Raw genomic sequence first — 21,243 nt, 5'->3', positions numbered from 1 at the left:
TTTGAGGCTAATTAATAAACGTGGCAGAGGGGCGCCTGGGTGGCTCAGTCGCTTAAGCGTCCGACTCTTGATTTCGGCTCGGGTCACGATCTCACGGCTCGTGAGACTGAGTCCGGTATCGGGCTCTGCCCCGGCAGCAGAAAGCCTGCTCGGGATCCTCTGTCTCCCCCTCTCTGGGCCCCTCCTCCGCTCACTCGCTCTCACAATAAATCAATGAACATTAAAAAAAAAAAAAACCAAAACCAAAAAACACGTGGGCAGAGACAGGCTTCTCATCGCCAGGTGCCCACCCAACGCTGGGGGGACAAAACATTTGGTGTGGCTGCTCTGAACTCCCCAGTCACCCTTCCCTCGCCTTTTCTACACACACACCCCATTGATCTCCATCCCCGAAGGTTTTTTTTTTATTCCCAGGCTCTGAGGAATGTTTCTGAGGAGTAATGGCAACGCTGCTTTAGCCTCCTGAGCAGACGCTGTGAGCGCCTGAGGCCCACGTGGAGAGGAAGTACCAACGACACTAAGTAACACTAAGTACTCTAGTGATGGAGAGCGAGGCAAGGATTCGCCGAGATGGCCACTGGGACCTCGCCCGGGGTGGCTGCGCTTGCAGGGAAGGAAAGGTCCAACCACAGGTGGAAGACGACTCAGAAACTTTCTTTTCCGAGTCAGGAAGCGAACACCGGGCGAGCTTACGCCTCGTATATTCCAAGAAATTGTTACCCTAAGAAGTTACAGCAACTCCCGCCTGTGGCGTCCGCTCACAGGGACTTCTCACGTCCAGATTTTAGGCGTGATCTCGTTTTTGCAAACGGATAAAACGAGCAAGCCAAAGGACGGCCGTGTATGGAATATGCCTGAAGAGCAGCTAGAGAAATGATCACCAAACTGGGACCAGTCATGACCTACGGGGAGGGGAGGGGAGGGAGAGAAGGTCAGGGTCAGAAAGGGCTTTTGCTCTGTCTCTATAGTCCCTGCATTGTAGGAAAACATCAAGCATGTGTTACTTCTCTGAGTATTTAAAGCCAAATTTAAAACTAACATTTTTTTTTAATTTTTTTTTTTTAATGTTTATTTATTATTGAGAGACAGAGAGACACAGAGCGTGAGCAGGGGAGGGTTAGAGAGAGGGGGGAGACAGAATCCGAAGTAGGCTCCAGGCTCTGAGCCGTCAGCACAGAGCCCGATGCGGGGCTCGAACTCACAAACTGCGAGATCATGACCTGAGCCGAAGTCAGTCGCCCAACCGACTGAGCCACCCAGGCGCCCCGAAAACTAACATTTAAAAAGAAGTGACTCAGCTGTTCAATTTCTCTTCTCAAAAGACACAGTTCGGTCGGATAAAATGAAACCCACACGGCTCCAGGTAGCACTTCTTGGGCTTTTGCCAATTCTTGGGAAGTCTGTTTGCTCTACTCCTTGTCCTGGGCTTATTTACAGATCTAGGATTTTTTTTTTTTTTTTTTTACTCACCAAGACGTAATAGTGTCTGAAAAGTTTCAGCTTTGCTAAGTTAATAGCAGCTAGGGAGAAGAAAGAACAAAATGAAAGGCACGTTAACTTCTTTTCTCATCTTTCAAAGCAAGTGACATTTAAGCGTCCTCTGTCAAGAGGCCAAATCCAATGCAGGTGAGTGCTGCCGGGGGCACATCTACATTTCTGCAGCCGCAACAGCCTGGGAGGCTCTCCCCCCGGTCCCCAGGGAGGATCAGGGAGTTGTGGGAGCAGCAGGCTGGGGTCCCCAGCTCCGGCAGTCTGCTGGTGTACATCTCCCCAGTCTGGGTTCAGCAGCTTTGAACTCGCCATGCTGGGGGTGTGCGGACACCACAGAAATCGGCAGACACTACAGATCGGCCCCCTACCCCCCAAAGCCGTTGCTAAACATTTCAGCTCTGCCACCGTGGTCGACACGGCTGCACTCCCCACTAGGGACCAGGGCCTGTCTCGGGTGGGTCCCCGCACCTCCCACTAGCTGAGGGTATAAATTCCATGAACCCACGGGCGCATCTTGCAAATTTCACTTGTAACAAGCCCTTTAAATACAACCCTGCTGGCCGTGTCCTACCTTTGGATCGCTCAAGGTCAGGGAGCCAGGACAGCTAACTTCCTGCCACCGCCCACGGCCATGAAATATTGATGACCGCAGAGGGCAGCCTGGCTCCCTCCCTGATTAGCAAGCCTTTCATTCATCATAGACCTTCCTGCAGGAGGCAAATTAATTTGGCTTAATAGCATTCAATTACTGGTTCCGTTTAACAATGGCACCGTGGGTGGAGGAGGCTCCCCTTCCCCTCCCCCCTCCTCTGGCTCATGATTAGTGGGGGGCAGTCAAGCTTAGGGTTCCAACAGAAATCCCTGGAATGCTAACCTTCAACACGATTACCAACGAACAGTATCTGCGAGAACCTCCTGGGAGGAACCGAATGCCTCCCTCACGGGAGCATCAGAAAATCTTTACAGAAAATCTAACCCCACGTTAGATTTGAGCGGCCATGACATCCACGTCTCGAGCTGGAACGGACTCACGTACGCACGCAACCTTTAAAGAAGCTACATTAAAGCAGGCTGATCAGCAAAAGCTTTCTTATCTAGCAACCTATCTGGCAGTCTTGTTTTTAAAATCAAATCTTACCCACTCTGCCATTCACTCTGTCTCTGGGCCAGGCCGAGTCGGGGCGGCTGTGGCCTTTGTCCCCAGGGCGGCTGCTGTCCCTCAGGGAAAGAGAGGCCCCGAGCCTCTCGCAGCACAGAGGAGCTCCACACTCGATGCGAGGCGCGTCGAGGGCAGCGAGTGTGATGCGAGCCTGTGACGCAAGCAGGTGCCCCTGCCCGGCTAGAGGCTGGCAGAGTTTCGCTGAGGACCAAGCGTTAGGACTAAGAAGTGTCAGAAGGCTAAACCACCACGAATTTAAAGCCTCGCACGTCTGTGTGAACGAGGATTGCTTCTGTATTTCTTTTTCACGTGGGCAAGGGGATGGCCGCCCTCCCAAACCAGCCAACTAGTTCTGGAATATGAATGCTCGATTCTCCTTGGGAATCACTGAGAAAGGACAGTATTAACAAGGAGACCACTTAAGTAAGAACGCTTGCAAAGTGTCTTGCGAATTTCCTTGGCTGAAAGAAATCCTACAAATGAAACTCCTGCCTTCACTTCGGCAAGAACCGTCAGCCAGATGGACAGAAGCATCAAGATTTGAGTCCTAGATTCCAAGGGGCCACGACAGGCCATGGCTGTGGAGGCCCCGCCCAAGGAAGGGCTCCCAACTTAGACCAGGGGCACGAGGGCGAGAGAGAGGGTTCCCACAGGAGCTGGTGTCGCAGCAGAGGTCTGAGCGGGGCTTGGGAGGGAGCAAGAGCGGAGAAGCCAGCGGGCAGAGTGCTCGGGAAGAACAGATACGACGGCTCAGGGGGGAGAGCACCAAGCGGGGAGGAGGAAGCAGGCCGCACTGTGGAGAGGCTGGGGGCCGGGGGCTGGGCCGTGGGGAGAGCCGAAAAGAGACACCACCGGCTCTCCTCCCTGGCGGTGGCGAGGGCCTCGGGGAGCCCCTGAAGGGTCTGGAGCAGCGGCTGCCTTGGTCACATCCACATTCGAGAACAACTTCTCTGGAGAAAGGATGTTAAGAACCAAGAAAGAGAGCCCAACTGAGGCCCAAACCCTCGAGTTGGTGGAGGTCTCCCTGAGAGGGGGGAGGCAGATCCCGCCTGGGAGGGACAAGGGAAGTCTGATGACCCCTCCCTCCCAGCAGGGTGAAGAGTCTGGGGTCGGGTGAGAGGCAGCACAGGGGGAAGGACGCTGCAGGGCGAGGACCCTCGTGTGAGAAGGGTGCGGAAGACGCCGCTCTAATGTCCCCCCTGCCGCCTAAGACACCCTGGGCCGAGGCAGGCCACAAGGTGCTTCAGAGATGAGCCCGTGCCCAGGCACTGTCCCACAGCAGGACACTCGCTAGGACGGACAAACAGACCTGGGGACAAGCGGCGATAGGGAATGCAGCCACAGAAAGCGAAGCTCGAGGCTGTTTGCAAAACCCACGGTCACGACGGACACCACTGCCAGTCACACGGGAGACATTTGGTGACAAGTCTGCCGGCCCCCCCCCGTGCGTGCTCTAGTCACAGCCGAGGCGGCGAAGGCAGGGAGACAGAAGCGAGGGCAGTGCAGCTCTGAACGTCTGGGTTCAAATCCCAACTGTGCTGCGTCCTGGCTGTGTGACCTCAGAGGAGCCTCCTAGCCTCTCTGGGCCTCCATTTCTTTTTGCCCCCCTTTTTTTTTTCCTTTTGGCGCAAAAAGGTGGCTTTATCACAGCACGGGGGCAGGACCCGTGGGCTGAAAAGAGCTGCCAGGCCTCAGTTTCCTCGTCTGTAAAACGGGGATAACCACACCTACTCCTAGGGTTGTCGGCAGAACTGACGAGGCAGCCGTCGGAAAGCAAAGAGCAGCCGGTAAGCACTCAGTGTCTGAGGTCCCAGGATTAGGATGACGGAGTATCCACCCGATACCGAGCGGGCCATCGGCGGGGTTGCGGCGGCTGCCAGGAGCCCGGGCCCCGGTGGGTACAAGTGGACCGAGCGGGGAGGGGCCGGCCCCGGACGGCGAAACCTCACCAGCAATTGCGCAACGAGCAGAGAGGCACAGGTCACAGCCCCGACTCCCAAGTCGCCTCCTGCTCTGCTCCAAACGAGCTGTCCCCTGGAGCGGAGCAGGCTGCTGAGCCTACCGCTCAGCGGCCGCAGCAGGCCGGGCTCCCCGGGAGCTGGGGCTCCTCAAGCCCGGGCTGGCCATTTCCGGCCCCACCGCGACAAACGGCAGAGACGGTCAGAGAGCGAGCCCGGCGGGAGGAAAAAAGCCTCGGACGGGAGTCCAGGGCCCTGCGTTCCGGCCCCTGCACCTCCGTGGCCCGTCCCTCCGTTCCCGGGCCCCGGTCTGCTCACGGGCAGGAGGAGGTCTTCGTGGCAGGGGTTCTCGCCGGGGCGAGCATCGGAATCACCCTGAGGGCTTCTCCCGGTGCCCAGGCCCGGCCGCCCCTATTACGGAACAGGGCTTGGCCGGAAGGACTCCGAAGGACCTCCCGGGGACGGAGGACCAGGGACCCGATGCTGGCAACTACTTTCTACTGATGAGACTGGAACAGGTGCCAGGAGACAGGAAGCACCCAGCTGTCTGAAACGCTCACCAAGGCAGCCACCTCTGTGACCAGGAACGAGAGCAAATGTGCCCGGCTCGAGGAGGTGCGGTCCATTCCCTAGACTCTTACCTCGCCTCTGTACACCCAAGAGGAACTAAGAGGCCGGCAAGGAGACAGACGGTCCCCTTCCTTCCCAGGGGACTCCCCTGGGGGGTCGTGGAACCGTAACACTGGTCGTCACCATCGACCGAGAGGGAATCACAGACACACCAGGCACCTCTCACGCTTCGCCGGGTGCAAACCTCACGACGGCCTCCACGAAGGAAGAGCTGCCGTTACCACTGCCTCACAGAGGAAAAGCCTCGGGGCCTGGAGAAGTCCAGCAAATTACCGAGGTCACCCAGCTCGTAGGTGAAGAGGCCAGGACTCCCAACCCAGTCTACTTTTCTCGAGGGACCGTGCTCTCCGTGCCCACGCTCTGTACCGAGAGAAAGGCAATTCACAGCTTTGGGATCCCCTGGCAGCCCACGGCTCAAAATGCTCGGCAATGCTCAGGAAACGCAGCAGTCCATCTCGAGAACTTAATGCCAGAGGATTTATGAGACACACAGACACAAAGGCCCATGACAGTCTCTTAAAGGGTGAAAAATTTCCCAAACGACCCTTCCCTGGGTATAAGGAGAGCCGTGAGGCTTAAAACCATCCCCGCCTGCCCCACGCCCTTTTCTCCTGCTTCCTCCCTGGCGTGCTTCGGTGGGGGGGGGGGGATTCTGAGTCGAACATAAAAATTAAAGAAATAAGGATGATGGCGAAGGCTGGATGGTGTCGGCGTCGCTCTGACTCACCCTCGAGCTCAGCATTTCCACAGTCTGCCTCAGCTCCGAGCCCAAGTCCCTCTGCAGGGGAGGGCACAGCAGCGGCCCCCATCTTCGTGGTCGCTCCCAGGCCCGAAAGCCAGGCTGCACGTTGAGCCGGGCCCACACTGGTCTGAAAGCATCCGTCTGGGGGAGAGAGCGGCTCCCCAGGCGCCCCGTGGCCTGCCCTAAGAGGAGATCCCACGAATCCGTCTCAGACGGTATCGGGAGCAAGTATGGGGACGGCCGTGATAAGACAAGAACGCTGCAGACAAGGACACCCTGATTTTCAAACTGTTGAGGGTCACGTGAGAAGTGGTACAAGACATGCTTCCAATATGCATTTAAAACCGTGATCCAGAAGTGGGCAAAGCTCACCAGACTGCACGGTTAAGGGCTCTGCGTCCTACTGGAAGCAAACGTTATCGTACGGCAACAGCAAAAAGAAAGAAGCAGAAACGGCCCAACGGACTGGCCGACCACCACGGCGCTCTAGGGGAAGGCTAACAACTCTTAAGATTTCTGCTGTCCCATCTGCTGAGCCTCTGCTTTTGCCCGTGGGCTCTAGAACCACATCAGAGGCCCTGTGGGGGCGGGGGGTGGGGTGCTGAAGACCCGCGCTGATCTGACTCCCCTCCCGTCTCTCGGCCAGCCTGCAGCCTGCGCGATACCAGGAGCCTCGCTAGTCTGACGTCACGGCTGAGGCTGGGCCCGGCCAAGGAGCACACCGCTGCCCCCGGCTGTCCCCAGCTGCCCACGGCACAGACTCGCGGCCGGCAATGAGCTGGGCGAGGAAGAAGGCCCGACGTCCCACTGCTTGGTCACAGTGGGACGTCCCACTGCTTGGTCACAGGCTTTATGCCACAGCCTGGTCAACAGCAGACAACACCTTCTCCCTAAGGGACCCGGGTCTCCCTAAATACTGCAGTCATCAGCCAGGAAGACGTGGTTTCCACTGCTGTCTCAGGACTCACGGAGGTCAAATGCAAGCCAAGGCCACGAGGCAGGAGAACCACGTCCAGAAGCAGAGAGGGCACACCAACTGAGATCGCAAACCAGGCCTGCTGGGCGGCCAAGGGCCTCCCCAGACAGCAAGGTGCCGAATGTTTTAAAGGCTTAATTTTAAAAAATGGCATGTGTCCACAATGTGGCTGTTTCTCAGGCCGGGGCGTATAGAGGCCTCATTGCTTTTGGTTATAGACTCTACTAACTCGGGGTGGTGACAAAGGTTGATTCTTTTGAAATGTTGAGCTGAAGCTGTGATGTTGATGACATTAAAGGGGTGATCTGGGGTGATCTGTGAGGGGAAAGTAATGAAGAGAGGGAATCTGGTGATTAAAAGAAATGAAAAATCATTGCATTAAGCCAGTCTAATCAGATCCTTTTTCTCTCTCTTTATTTCTTCATAATAGTCTATTTAGGTGTGGTTTTAGCCTTTCTAGGGTCACAGACAGCTTTGAGAATTTGCTGAAGGCCATGAACCCTCTGCCCGGGTAAATGCACACAGGCACAAAATCTCACCAAGTTTCTGGCGACCACACACCCCCTCCTGTGACGCACTCACAAATGCCCCGTGAAAAACATGCCAATTAGATGGCTGGCCACACACATACGTGACCTAAGGTGGCCCTGAGTGCAGGACAGAATGCCACCCTACCTCGTGCCCTAGGAGATGCGCAAGCTTCCCTCCCTCTCTCCCTCCCCCTCTCCTTCTCTTTTTGGTTTCTGGAGTAGAATTTAGTGATTCATCACTTACATATACCACCCAGCGCTCATCCATCCCAACAAGTAGCCTCCTTAATCCCCATCACCCATTTAGCCCATCCCCCTATGCACCTTCCCTCCGGCAACCCCCCGTTTGTTCTCTATAGTCAAGAGTCTCTTACGGCTTGCCTCCCTCTCTGTTTTTATCTGATTTTATTTCACTCCTGAGATGCATGAGCTCTCTAAGCCCCTGCACCACACCAGCCAGAGAGAGAGCGTTCTCCGCCTGCCAGCAAGGCGCCTTCCTGGAGCAGAAGACTTGCTTACGGTACACTCTTGCCGCAGCTTCAGGGACAGGAGACGATTACGAGCTTACGCTCTAGCTACATACCCAGGGACAAAGGGAAGGATGAAACTTCGGGCGTCTCATTTTTTCTGCCTCTCCACTCTTATCATCTTGAAAGAGTGCTCCGGACGGGGGGTAATCCCCATGCCGTCCTCAACAGCAGTGCAGACAACAGCACAGTGTAATTCCAGGGGAGCTCCTTGCTTCCCAGGCTGCACCCGGTCCTAGAGCCATCCCCGCATGCTGGGGAAGGGAGATCACAGTGCAGCTGGGAAGTTCCCCTTTCTCCCGACCTCCTTCCTCAGCCTAGGGCTTCTGACTTAGGGTCCCCAGGTCTAACCTAATAGTAATCCTCACTGCCTGGAGCATCAGTGGGCCGCAGGGCACCTTGGTTTCTGCTTGGAAAATGTAAATAAAGATCGGACGCACCTGAAGTTATAACCAGGAACCGGGTCAAAGCAGTCAGGGAAGACAGTGCTCGTAAACATCAGCCCAGGCCGAAACGTCTAACCCAAAGCCCTGCTGGTGAACTGAGGGTGATTGATGTCAAAAGCCATCTTGTTAGAGAAAAGCACAGATTCCCATCAGAGTAATAAGGTAAAAGATCACAGTGGATAATGATGCAAAAGCTACTGCCCCAAGCAACAAAGAACACTGTTCTGGACACAAAGACGGAGTTCGGTAAATACTTAAAAACAGTAATTTCTTAGACCTCTGCGAGCTCTATAGCTCTCACAGCACCCAGTAAAGAGTGAGCAGTCAGTGTATCAACGTCATCGTATTACATCTAGGATTTTTAAAAATGGTGTCTCTTCAATGTCCCCAACAGCCAGGAGATGGCCAACTTTTCCTGCAGAGGGCTGGAGAGCACCCTCGTGGGCCAGATGATCTCTGCCCCAACCACTCAACCCTGCCAGTGAAGCACAGGGAGCGGCCACGGGCTATGCTTCCACAAGTGGGCACGGGGCATTCCAATAAAACTTTATTTACAAAAACAGGCGAGGGGAATTCTTCTTCCTTTCTCATCAATGGGTTTTTCATTAGGTCTGTTTACATGAACACACCCAACAAAACTTTTTTTTTTTTTTTTTTTGGCACGAGAGGCCCAGAACGAAGAATCTGGCCAAGCCTGAAATAAACTCTGTAGGCACAGGAAAAAAGAACCAGGCAGACTTTTCGGTCGTGACTGTCGTGACGAGAGATTCAACAAGCCTCATCTCTAACACACGGTTCTCAAACTTTTGACCTCAGGGTTCCTTCACGCTTTTAAAAATTACTGAGGACCTCAAAGAACGTTTGTTTTTGGTAACGTCTGTCATTATTCACCAAATTAGAAAATGAAACAAATTTCGAAGTATTTCATAATCGATGCAAAATTGAAAGAAGGAATTCAGTACGTGTTCATGTTAAATATCTTTTTAATAAAAAATAACTCACTCAAAAACAATTTACGAGGAGCGTGGAACCATGTTCTGTTTTTGTAAATCTCTTTAGGGTCTGGCTTAATGGAACACAGCTGGACTCTGGTATTTGCTTCTGCAGTCGATGTGCTGTCCAAGAGCTGTTTTGGTTGAAGGGTGTGAAGAAAATACGGCCTTGTGCAGACGCGGGCCTTTCCAGATAACTGTGAATAGTCTTGGATTCCACATGAAAACTTAACAAGTAGTAGCTTCTTTTTTTAAAAAAGAATTTTTTTAAACCTTTATTTATTTTTGAGACAGAAAGAGACAGAGCACGAACGGGGGAGGGTCAGAGAGAGAGGGAGACACAGAATCCGAAGCAGGCTCCAGGCTCTGAGCTGTCAGCACAGAGCCCGACGCGGGGCTCGAACTCACGGACCGCGAGATCATGACCTGAGCCGAAGTCGGCCGCTTCACCGACTGAGCCACCCAGGCGCCGCAGGGAGAGAACCTCTCTTAAGCAGGCTCCGCACTCCTGTGGAGCCCAATGTGGGTCTTGATCCCATGACCCTGGGATCATGACCTGAGCCAAAATCAAGAGTTGGATGCTCAACCGACTGAACCAAGGCGTCCCTAAGGGTTGAGGTTTAATAACACCAGTCGTTTTTACTATTTCATCGAGGCCGCTCTTAAGTGGAACGAGCCTCTCCCACCCCCTGCGAGCAGCACTGATGCCGAGAGCAACGGCCACTAACACAGTCCTGTGCTACCGCCTTGAGTCGCGCTAAGGCACCAGCTGTCTCACCCACCGTCCCTCCTGCACCATCAAGTGCAAACATCAACAGCAAAAAAGGATGACCGCGTCCGGTGATGAAAACTGTTTTGACCCTGAGGGCCCTCTTGAGGACGGCTGCCCTGAAAAACACTTCCCACGGCCACAGCAACTTCCCGAGCATGGCAGCAGCTCAGGATGAAGCCATTCCTCTACAAGCCCTACAGCTAGCCCATCACCATTTGTTTAAAGGCCTCTGAAGCTCACATAAAAGCCCAGAGGCCTCAGAACCCTTCCTCTGAATCTTCCTTAGAAACCTGGAGTGGGGGGGGGGGGTGTGCGCGGATAAGAGCAGTAGCAGCAGAGACTGTTAATTCAGTGAACAACATCTACCCCCAGGCCAGTCCCCTAAGGGAAGGACGCTGGAGAAAGAAGGAAGCAGGTCCAGGCTCAAGGGCAGTGACAGCCAGGCAATGTTGGCAGGCAGAACACAGTAGAACCCGAGCTCGGGTGTCTGCGTGCGACTCAATTAAGCTTCCTCTCGGGGAGCGCAGCAGCGCGGCAGAGGCTCTAAATGACACGGGAGTGGAGAGAAGCACCAGCGTGTGACAGAGGGACAAAGACACAGCTGAAGGCCAGCGGGTGACTGCATCCTTAACGCTTCCCCCCCGGTTCAGTCAGGAGGACTCCAGAGACGAAGAAGTAACCACCACCCAAACAAGCACTCCGAAAGCCACCCACCGGCCCACACGCAGCGCTCCCCCCGCCGAAGTCGGCCCGAACTGCACTTACTCGGACAGTCTTACGCCCAAGTCACTGTCAAGGTTGTGTGTTGAGTCAATGGCCTAACGAGCCTATAAACAGGACCCGGAGCCTCAGCCTCCATCCAGCAAAAATGCTTCCAAATCTAGCAGGAGACATTACTGCCCGTGGCCTTCACTTTGCCAGCTGCCTCTGGGACGGGCTAGATCTCAGAAGGGCAGACTGAGGAGCACGGGGGGTCACTCAGAGCACCCGGGAAGCTGCGGTCGGGCGGTGGCCCGTGTCCCCACTCCAGCCTCTGCCCAGCTCTGACCTGGCCTGCTCTGCAGTCACACCTGGGTGGCATGCCAGGGAGGGGTGGGGGGGATGCTGTTCCTGAGAGTTCTCTGCAGGGGGGACTTGACCGTGGGAACGTGGCCGCCCTGACTCCAGAACTGTTACAGGTGTAACCATTTCTCAAAGTACCGAATGAAATACACAATTGCAGATTAGCTAAAAAGCAGCCACGGCCTACAGATCAACTCCGGGAAAGAATGCGGATCAAGGCACCCCCCCATCTAACCTACTCTGTCCCCCCTCAAAGGGTTTGTGATGTTTGCTGATGAGAAATGGGTGCTTTCTCAACAGTCTGCCATCCCAAGAAGGAGAGCCCTGGTGTGCTCATGGGACCGCTCTCTGCTGAAGAGGTCCCATGCTGTCACCTGGTGGAAAAAACAAGAAACTGCGTGTGAACCAGGCGATGACAAGAGCATTCCAGTTCGATGGTTTCCCTTTACTACAGATGCTTGCTTGGGGACAATTCCAACCCCATCTTGGGCGTCACCTGCTGTGCTATCCACCCCAGGCAAAATACCTGATGAAGAGCTCGGGGAATAAACGGTCACAGATGCAATTCATTACCACGGTTACCCCCAAACTGGGGGTAAGAGCTGGGCGCAGAAGGCAGAGAGGCAGTTGGAGGGATCAGGATGATGCAGGATGATGGGGGGGGGGGGGGAAGGGAGCTGGTGAGGAAGGGCCAGAGGAACCCACAAGGGGAAAAGGCGAGACTAGGAAGAAAAGTATTAACAAAACTCATCAACCGAAAGACATCACCCTTGGAATTTTTACATATTTCAGCCAAGGAGTAAGAAAAACAAATTCAGAAATACTGAAATGCATCAAGATGAAAAAGTAGAATGTCTCATCTCAGTGTGTAAAAAAAAATTCTGAGTACTGCCCACAACCTGATGTGGGGTACGAACCCACAACCCTGGGATCAGGAGTCGCTTCCCCGCAGACCAAGCCAGCCAGGTGCCCTCAATGTGTTAAAAAGAAGAGAACGACCAATTTGCTGTTATAAAAATAATAACAAAGCCACCTTTTGCTATGACAGGCACAGAAAAAGGAGAAAAAGACAAGGCTATCCCCAAACAACAGTTATTCCCAGAAGGTGAGTTTTCATTTTCTACTTTGGGTTTTTCCGTCTACGGCGGGCGCTTTAGGAAGATTCTAGTTTGTGTTTTGTTCTCTGTAATTTCCCTTTCCCCCACTCCAAGAAGGCAGAGCGCTCTCTGAGCTCCTTGGCTCAGGGCAAGGCGCTGCAGTCAGGCTGAAAGCGACACATTTAGGCAAAGTTCAAGCTGAAACTCACTAGCAAGAATCTGTCCCAGAGGGAGAAGGGAACCCAGTTCCTCTGAAGAAAAAAGGGGAGAAAATCAGAGCTATTTCCCGGGCCTAGAAAGAAAACACGAGCTGGCATGTTCTGCGAGTGGAGCCTGCACCCACCGAGAGGCCGGGCGGGCTGGGGAGGCTGGACTCCGCACTGACTGGGGCTCCCAGCCGAGGCAGGACCCCCACACGCCAGGCCGCCCAGAGCCAGAGCGCTACGCGGGCCGGATGGCGGGGGTCCCCCCAGCAACCACTGTGGGCCCAAACTGCAGGAGCCACAGATGCCCTGGGGGCCGTGCTCCACAGAAGAACCCGGGATCTCTCTGGACCCGGGGGTGAAGCCCTGAAATCGGGTCTAGTACAACTTAAAGAAAATAACACGGTATTAACTTTATGGCAAGTATGAAATAAGATTTGTACCTATCACTCGATTTCCAATTTTCCTGAGATGCATCCACGTTATTTTTATAATAAAAGAAACACAGATCGGCGACAAAACTTTACGGACGCCACCAAAGGAATGATCTGCCTTCAAGAACACGATTTCCCAGACCCGGAGGCAGCTCAGAGCAGAGCAAGCACTGCTCCGTGGTCCCCGTGGCCTGAGGTTCCCCCTTTATGCCACAGCGGCCTGTGGCCGGGTACTATTCACATACGCGCAGAACCACACAAAACATTTTCTTTGTGGCTTCTTTCCTTAGGAGGCTCGGTTGGAAAAGCGAGGAGCTACAGAAGGCTCTGATGGCACAGCCGTTTAAAAGCCAGAGAGCTTCAGAGCTTCTCTCTGGCATCAGCCTCCTTTTAAATTAATACCGACACGTCTATTTTGAAAGCGTGTTAAATCAGCAGGAAGGGGTGCTTTACACAGAGCCATCCCCAATCCATCATACCTCCTGTTCTCACAGCGAAGTGCTATCCGGTCCTTCCCAGACAAGATTTTCTCTTCCTGACTCAGTTCGGAGAAGGTGAAAACCACGTTCACACGTGGAAACGCAATGAATCATCTCAGCAAGCAGCAATCGCCCCCACGCCTCCTTACACAACTGACCTCCGCAACGTACACCACCTGCCTCTCCAGCAAACAACCCCCCCCTCCAACGGCTGCTCTCATAAAGCCCCCGGGGCTCCCCCAGACTCCTCCCCAAGAGACAGCGGCCCCTCCGCCTCCCGGGAGCGCCCGGGCAGGGGCTTCAGGGAAGGCCCAGCAGCACAAAGGGGCACAAGGAAACTTGCCTTTTCCATCTGTGGCTGACGCTTCTTGTAAATGCCTGATTGACCTAAAAATGAACATTTGGAGAACAAAAGGTTAGCTCACACCAATCTGCACTCTTCTGTGTTTCCAACACTAGTAACTCAAGGCCCTGAATTCCTCAGTCATAAGCTGACGGGCTGGACTAGATGGTTTCGGAGCACTCTCCCGAATCAACGTGACCTCTACACCCGGCACCTGGCCGCGTACGGTACTCGAGTCCGAGCGTTAAGGACGCCCTCTAATGGCTGAGAAAGGTCTGCCAGGGGCCTGGGTGTGAGGAGAAAAAGCAAAATGCGGTCATTTCGACGCTCTTGACCTCTCTCTCCACCTAAAATCTCTCACTTCCCCAACTACCCCCACTCCCTGACACCGCACTGGAGCGCACCTGCTGCCCACAGAACACGGACCCCCGCACACGGAGGCCGGAGGCTGATTTCTCAGGTCTAGGTCTAGGTCTAGGAGCCTGTGAGCACATGGCTTCCTGCAAACTCAGTATTTCGCTGTCTGGAATTCTGCTGCCAAGTGGCAGCCTCCAGGGAGCCTCTTCTCTTGCTGCGATGTGCCAGGTAACTAATTACCGTCATCGCTGTTCGGACGGGAACGCGAACATTATTAAAGGCGCTACGGGAAGGTCTGTCTCCAAAGGATGAGGACGGCCTGGGGGGAGAGGCGGGCGGTGGGGGCTCACAGATGGGGCCACCCACCCTCCACCTGACCCCGGCTGAGGGCTTTCTCCTGAGAGCCCCGCGCCCGCCCCCTCACCTGCCCACCTGGGAGATCTGAATGGCACACCACTCAAAAGTGAGCCAGCACAAAGCCAGCTCCCAAGTCATCGGTGCCGCTCCTGAAGCTACCTCTGGTGCTCGACGCTTTTCGTTTTACGGCAACTTTCAGAAGATGCGCTCTCGAGAGTATCGCCGTGTGACATCTGCCCCTTCGCGCCACAACGAAGGAGGCGAGGGAAATGACCACCCGCAGCCCTATCGCTCCCCTGCGTCTTCCCCAAACCTCCAGGTCCTTTCTTTCTGCCGAAGGCGGCAGACGAAGAGGAGGGCTTGCACTCTGTTCCGGACAGAAAGACGCTTCTTTCTACCCGAAGACGGTGCTGGTCATCCCGCTACGGATGCCTGGGCTACCTGGTCCCGGGCACGACGCAGGGAGGTGGGGGAGATCGGGGAGACCCCCCCCCCCCATCTTCTGGAAGCTGCCGGCTACACTGACGTATGCACAACGTGTCACGTACGATGGAATAAGGGTCAAGAGTGAGTCTGACCGGCTGGAATGAGGATGACCCTCCGCTGGTACCATATTCTAAGTAATCGGAGTGACAGAATAAGCTGATAAGCCCCAGGATCTTGAAAAATAGGAGTTTACTGCAGCGTGGACCACTTTACCTTTAACACAACACAGGTAAGTCCACTTTTTAAGACTTTATTCCAAAAGGAGTAACCGCTTTCAAACAGCCACGGACCTAGATCACTGTAAGGGTGTTTAATTTTTGCTAGCCTTTTTTCCTCTCCTTGCTTCCTACTGAACCGGTAATTTCCTTCACGTGGCATTAAGATTTAATGAGGATATCTTCTCTCAACAGCCACTGGCACTAACATTTCTTCACACATGATCAAAGCACAACACGTGCGTCTGAAGCCCGCCATTCTGAAGACCTCTGACATGAGAGCACGTTGGGAACTCTCGCTGGTTTACGTTAACGCACTTCCTCACCTTCCGCCTACCTGGCAAGAAAGCTGTTTACAGGATTTCTTCAACTCTCCTCCCTCCAAATTCGTGCTGCCATTATGTCGCCCCTGAGTTCTCATTTCCAGACCCTTCTCTATGATCCAAGCTGTGCTAAAAGCCAAGGTGCCAGATCAGCCGTATCGGATTCCACGGAGGGACAAGATCAACACCCGAACTCCAGGCTCCTGCTCCTGGAGGCGGATTCAGGTCCGCCTGAGGACCCAGGAAGCTCATTTGTTAAACCGATGCCCCGTGTGATTCGGACCGGTTTGGGAACGGCTGATCCGGGGGTCTGGACTTGGCGGATGCACGAGCCTCGGGGTGCACCGCGGCCCCCCCTTCCTGCGGGTACTCACCACACCACGGGGAAGAGGATGGCCCCACAGCACAGCAGGTCTACCAGAAACAGAGAATCCTTCCACAGGCCATACTCCGTCGTGCCCTCCTCGGTGGACTCTATGATGATGTAGGCCACGTTTGCCAGCACCTACGGACACGAGAAGTCGCTGAGGCCCTAAGGCAAGGGCAGGCCTCCACAACAGCGGCCCCAAGGGGGGTGGGCACTCGGGCTGGCGGGCCCCCAACCACGGCCACCGCATTCCCTCCAGGGCCACATGCTTTTCAGAACACTCCACCCTCCCATCCAGGAGCGGTGTCTGTGCCCTCCTCCTGAGCGTGCGACTGCCCTGAGCGACAGTCAGGCGCGAGTGAGGCCGTGGGATTTCCGAGGTAGGTCGCACAAAGGCCGCCGCCTCTGGCTGGGCCTCTCGGGGGAAGTCTGTCTCTGGCAACCCGGAGGCTGGCAACGTGGAGAGACCAGGCAGAGGAAAAAAGGCGGAGGAGCCCCTGCTGTTCTCGCCCCGCCTCATCGAGTCTTCCCGACCCAGGGGAGGCAGGTGAAGACTGAGGTGACCCCAGCCACGGTCTCACTCGTTGCGCGAGGGCCCCCGTCGGACCCGCCACGCCTCAGTTCCTGACCCCCACCGAACGCGAAGAGAATACATGCTTATCGCCACCGTGTTTGGGGGGGGATCTGTGACGCAGCACAGACCACTGGGACCCTCTGCTTTGCTTTTCAGGCCCCCTGAGCAGGGCCAGGCGGTGGCCTGAACGGGTGGCACCGCGCTCAGCCACGACGCCCAGTTTCCTCAGGCCCGGGTTCTCCCTGGGCAGCTGCTGCCGCTTCTCAGAGACAGGCTTTTAAGTACCAGAGGGTGTTATCAGAGACCAGGGCGACGAGAATGGCAGGTTTGGGCCCGGTGCCTGAGAGGCCACGCTGCTCTTCCTTAGAAGTAACCCCACCCAGGTCCCCTCCACGTGGGACATGGCTCAGTTCTTCCCCCTGAGGTGCACCGGCGACCGCGTCCCGCTCCACTTGGCCCTGGGGGTTCAGTCCCGGCACGAGTGCGCTGCGAGAGGCCCCAGGGCCTGGCTACGCTGGGACGGCAGTACCCTGCAGAACCTAGGAGATGCTCTCTGGGGGATTTCCGGCGGGTGTGGATGCACAGATCACAAGTCCTCTGTCCCAGACACCGTGCTCGCCTGCCGTAAAGGTCACCCTGCACACTTTGACAAAGAGTGCAAAATCTGCCACGCTGCTATTCGGGACATCTCAAAGTAAGGTCTTCCTGTCTGGGAGCTTTTAGTGACACGGTCGCAGAAGCCATACTTTACTTGGTACGGATGCAAAAATTACTCCGAAATTCGGGCCTTCCTCTATCCTGCGCGCCTGCACGTGGGACTCCACCTCTGAAGACAAAGTGGAAACAAAGGCTTTCTCTCCTTAAATCCCTAACTCCCCTCCGTCCTCAGCCGACACTCTCGACACGCGACACAACGTTCCCTGGTGTGTCCCTCAAGGTCTGTGCGTACGTTTTGTGCACCTCTCCCTCCTCGCTCAGAGCTGTGCACCGGCTCCCCGTGGCCACGAAGAAAGAGTCTTAGCTCTCCGGCTGCCGTTGAAAGTTCGCTCGGCAACAGGACCACCCGCGTCCACTGCTCCTCTTCTGCCGGCCACGGGTCTCTCCTTAAAGGTCTAGGCAAGGCCCTTCTCTACCTTGCAGCCTTCCAGATCGTTCCGACTCGGGTGACGAGTCTCTCCTGGGACATCTACAGCAACTGGTCTGCGCCACTCATCCGGCGCGAACACAGGTCCCGCGTCATCAACGTGGAGGTGGCTCTGGGGCAAATGCTGCCAGAGCACCAGTCGCCAGGGTGAGGAGGCGGACCTGGGGGCCCAGGGAGGTGCCCGCCCTCCCCTCGCCCGCCACACCCACACCGTGCTCCCCGGGGAGGGCGGCCGAGAACAGTTTCACCAAACCCACGCTCCTCGGTCGAGCAGAGCAGTCCTGCACCCCTGCCAGGCCCTCTCTGCTTCTCGTGAGTTCTCCAAGCCCAGTGTCTGCCTCCAATAAGACTGTTACGCAGGCGACAAGGTTCCTGTCCCCAGGGGCTCCCGACCGGGGAAGGCTGGCCTCAGCCCAGGGTCCCGAACCAGGAAGGGCTTGATGAACAGCTGTCCTGAGGCCCGCTTAGTATTCTACCTTGTGAAGCCTCACCGGTGTCGTTCACGGTTTTAAAATCACTGTTAATAAAATCACTACGTGCCTGGGCAAGGCTAAGAGGACCATTCTGTCAGAGGGGAGCCTGGCGCAGGAAGGCAGGCGGCAGCTTCCCGGACTTCCCAGCAGCTCCCTACTCAAGGCACAGGCGTCCACACACCGCTCGCCAGCTGAGTGACGGCGGACAGCTCTCGGGGCGACGACCCGAGGCCCGGGTCGGCCAGACGGCAGAGGGAGAAGCCCCAGGGGCCCGAGCTGCGGTTCTGGGTGAGCCGACGCCCTCTTCCCGGACAGGCCGGGAGCTGAGCCCTGAGAAGCGCCAGGACACCACCAGGACACGCGGGACTCGGGTCCCTTTACCTGCAGCGGGATGACGATCATGAAGATCTTCTTGTCTTTGTCGGAGAGGATGTGCTTAATGAAAGCCCAGCCGGTGCCGATGAGCGCGATGGTGATGAACAGCAGTGCCCCCTTCAAACTGGAAAAGAAAGCATTTCAGACGCCAACGGTCTCTCCAGACCTTCTCTGCCGGTTCCGCCGCACAGCTCGTTCGCGACTGCGTGCGTGTCTCGGAAAAGAGAGGCAGCCAACTTCGGGAAACGCCTCTTGAGTTCGCTGTGCACCCCACTACCTGAGCAGCCCATCCCCCCCACGGAGGCAGCCCCCTCCCGGGAGCAGGCCAGCGGCCCCGGGCTGTCGTCTGCACAGCCACCCGCGTGCCACACACCCCTGGCGCGGCAGGAACCCAGAGAGGCCGCCACGGGAGGGCAGGGCTCTTGCTCCCACGGCCTCCCCAACTTCTCCTGCGCATCATCTCACGCGACAAGGGTTCGCGGGTCCCTCTGCGTACTTACAGGTGAGTGATGTAGTACACGACAGCCCAACCCTCGATCGGAAAGCCCTGGGAGGAGATGTAATGATAGTCGATCTGCAACCAGAGAAGTGTCTTTCAGAAAGGTCCACCTACCACGTGTCTTCGTGTGCACAGTGAAACAGGAAATGCCATCACAGGACCTCACGACGGGGGATGTCCCCTCCATCTCACGCCCTGATCCCTCACTCGTCTATCCACGGTTAAGGACAGGAACGTCAGGAAGCATGAGAAACCAGCCACGAGGTTTCAACGCCAACACGCAGGCCAGGTCCCTCTTCTGGGGCAGGGGATTCACGGGGGGCAAACGGCTGCCTGTTCTGGTCTTTAAAATCTCCACCGCCCAAAGGCCACAGGTTTTTATGGGATCCCAGCTGAGAACTTCCCCTTGCCTACCCCAGCTGCTTATTCTATACGTCAGTCAGTCGGTCAGCAAAAAAAGGCATGTGGAATTATCTAGGTTCAACTGTTTTTGTTTGGAAGAAATCTGTGAATTTAGAGCTACTTAAAGTCACCAGTGTATGTTAATTGAGGTGGCAAGTTTCAGAGACTCCTGGGGGCTCAGTCGGTTCAGCAACGACTCTTGCTTTCAGCTCAGGTTATGATCTCACGGGGCGGAGCCCCGAGTGGGGCTCTGCGCTGTTAGCAATTCTTGGGATTCTCCCTCTCTCTCTCTGCCCCCTTCCCAGCTGGCATGTGCCTGCTTTCTCTCTCTTAAAAATAAATGACATTAAAAATATTTTTTTTTTTTTTTTAAGTAAATAAAGTGGCAGGTTTCAGAAGCACACCCAAAATGCTTCCTGGCACAACTCACAAACGCTGACAGCAATTTCTTCATTCTATCACAAATGGCAGCTTAGATACTAAAGTGACTCAAGGATCCTGCCATTCATCATCTAGAAGGTTCCAGAAAGAATTTTTTTTAATTTTTTTAATGTTTACTTTTGAGAGAGAGAGAGAGAGAGAGAGAGAGAGAGACAGAGCACGAGCGGGAGAGGGGGCAGAGAGAGGAGGAGACACAGAATACCAAGCAGGCTCCAGGCTGTGAGCTGTCAGCACAGAGTCCGACGCGGGGCTCAAACTCACAAACCATGAGATCATGACCTGAGCTGAAGTCGGACGCTTCACCGGCTGAGCCCCCCAGGTGCCCCAGAAAGAGTCTTTTAACTTAGATCCAAATGGGAAATTATCCAAACGACTGTCGTTTCTAGAGGCTGTAAGTGGACACATCACGACGCCTACGACAACCCTTGTACTTGCAGGAGAGCGCATGTCTGGATACTGTCACCCTCAAAGGCGCAGCCGCGGGAGCCTCATGGGCCTAAAAACCCGGCAGGCTGTGGCACTCCTCCCTCGGGCAGGCTCGCTTCAGTTCGCACCTGGACTAACTATGCAAAGTGCGAGCTCGATTCACACGCCTCAGTATTTAGGGCATCATTTCCCCCTGAAGAAGTTATGCTAACACTGGGCTTCAAATCAAACGGGAACATGGAAAGATGTTTAGAAAAGTAAAATCGCGGAAACAATTCAGCAGGTGGCACTCTAATCCCAAGAAAGGACTTAAAAAAAAAAAAGGGAATAAAAGCAAGGAAGCGTTCTAGGAAAACTCTGGGAACGTAGGCAGTATTAGAAGAGGTCTCGGGCCAGGTCAGGGAGGGTGTAATGACTCATCCCTGTGATGATCCCTCCCGTACCAAAGGAGGCTCCGTGACAAAAGGACTTCTTTAATCTACTGTTTCCCCCCTTCCTTCCAACTCATTTTTCCTGATTAGAGGCACAGCACATCATTTCATGAATGACCCGAAATATTAATACGTACCGCGTGGAACACCAGAGAAAGGGACTTGGTGAAAGGAAGGGCTGCCATCAACCAGTGAATTTTAAATACGTCATTCCTATAAAAACAGAAAAGAAAGAATTAAAAGACAGTCATCAGATACATTTACAAGGAAGCAGTAAATACAACCTAAGCAAACCAGAAACACGAAGCCTTTTTTGAGACCTAGTTTCCACCAGCAGAAACAGACCCGACGGAGCCCCAGAGTCGCCTCTCGCGCACAGGTCTGTGCCGTGACCGCAGCAGCGTCAGGCACCAAGGCCACAGGTCTCTGTTGTGACCGCAGCAGCGTCAGGCACCGAAGCCAGACAGGACGAGTTCCAGTTCCCGAAAAGACGGAAATCCACACAGCTGGCCAGCCTCGTGCCCAGAAACCA

The 21,243-nt window shown here is 55.0% G+C and overlaps 1 protein-coding gene across 3 annotated transcripts in view; it reads right to left on the bottom strand.

Annotated features, from left to right (window-relative positions):
* GPR107 (G protein-coupled receptor 107) overlaps positions 1-21,243 on the bottom strand; it is a 63,935-nt gene that overhangs the window by 7,137 nt on the left and 35,555 nt on the right. For all 3 annotated transcript variants that reach the window (XM_042965189.1, XM_042965187.1, XM_042965188.1), the window contains exons 10-15: positions 20,849-20,924; positions 19,013-19,086; positions 18,519-18,636; positions 15,954-16,084; positions 13,842-13,885; positions 1,471-1,520 (exon numbers count right to left, since the gene is read on the bottom strand). In XM_042965189.1, coding sequence (XP_042821123.1) covers positions 1,471-1,520; positions 13,842-13,885; positions 15,954-16,084; positions 18,519-18,636; positions 19,013-19,086; positions 20,849-20,924 — 493 coding nt within the window. The remainder of the gene's footprint in view (positions 1-1,470; positions 1,521-13,841; positions 13,886-15,953; positions 16,085-18,518; positions 18,637-19,012; positions 19,087-20,848; positions 20,925-21,243) is intronic.

The sequence above is a fragment of the Panthera tigris genome, chromosome D4 (genome assembly GCF_018350195.1).
Source record: "Panthera tigris isolate Pti1 chromosome D4, P.tigris_Pti1_mat1.1, whole genome shotgun sequence".
NCBI lineage: Eukaryota > Metazoa > Chordata > Mammalia > Carnivora > Felidae > Panthera > Panthera tigris.
Note: the sequence above shows the minus strand (reverse complement) of the source record. Positions and strands in the feature narration are given on the sequence as shown.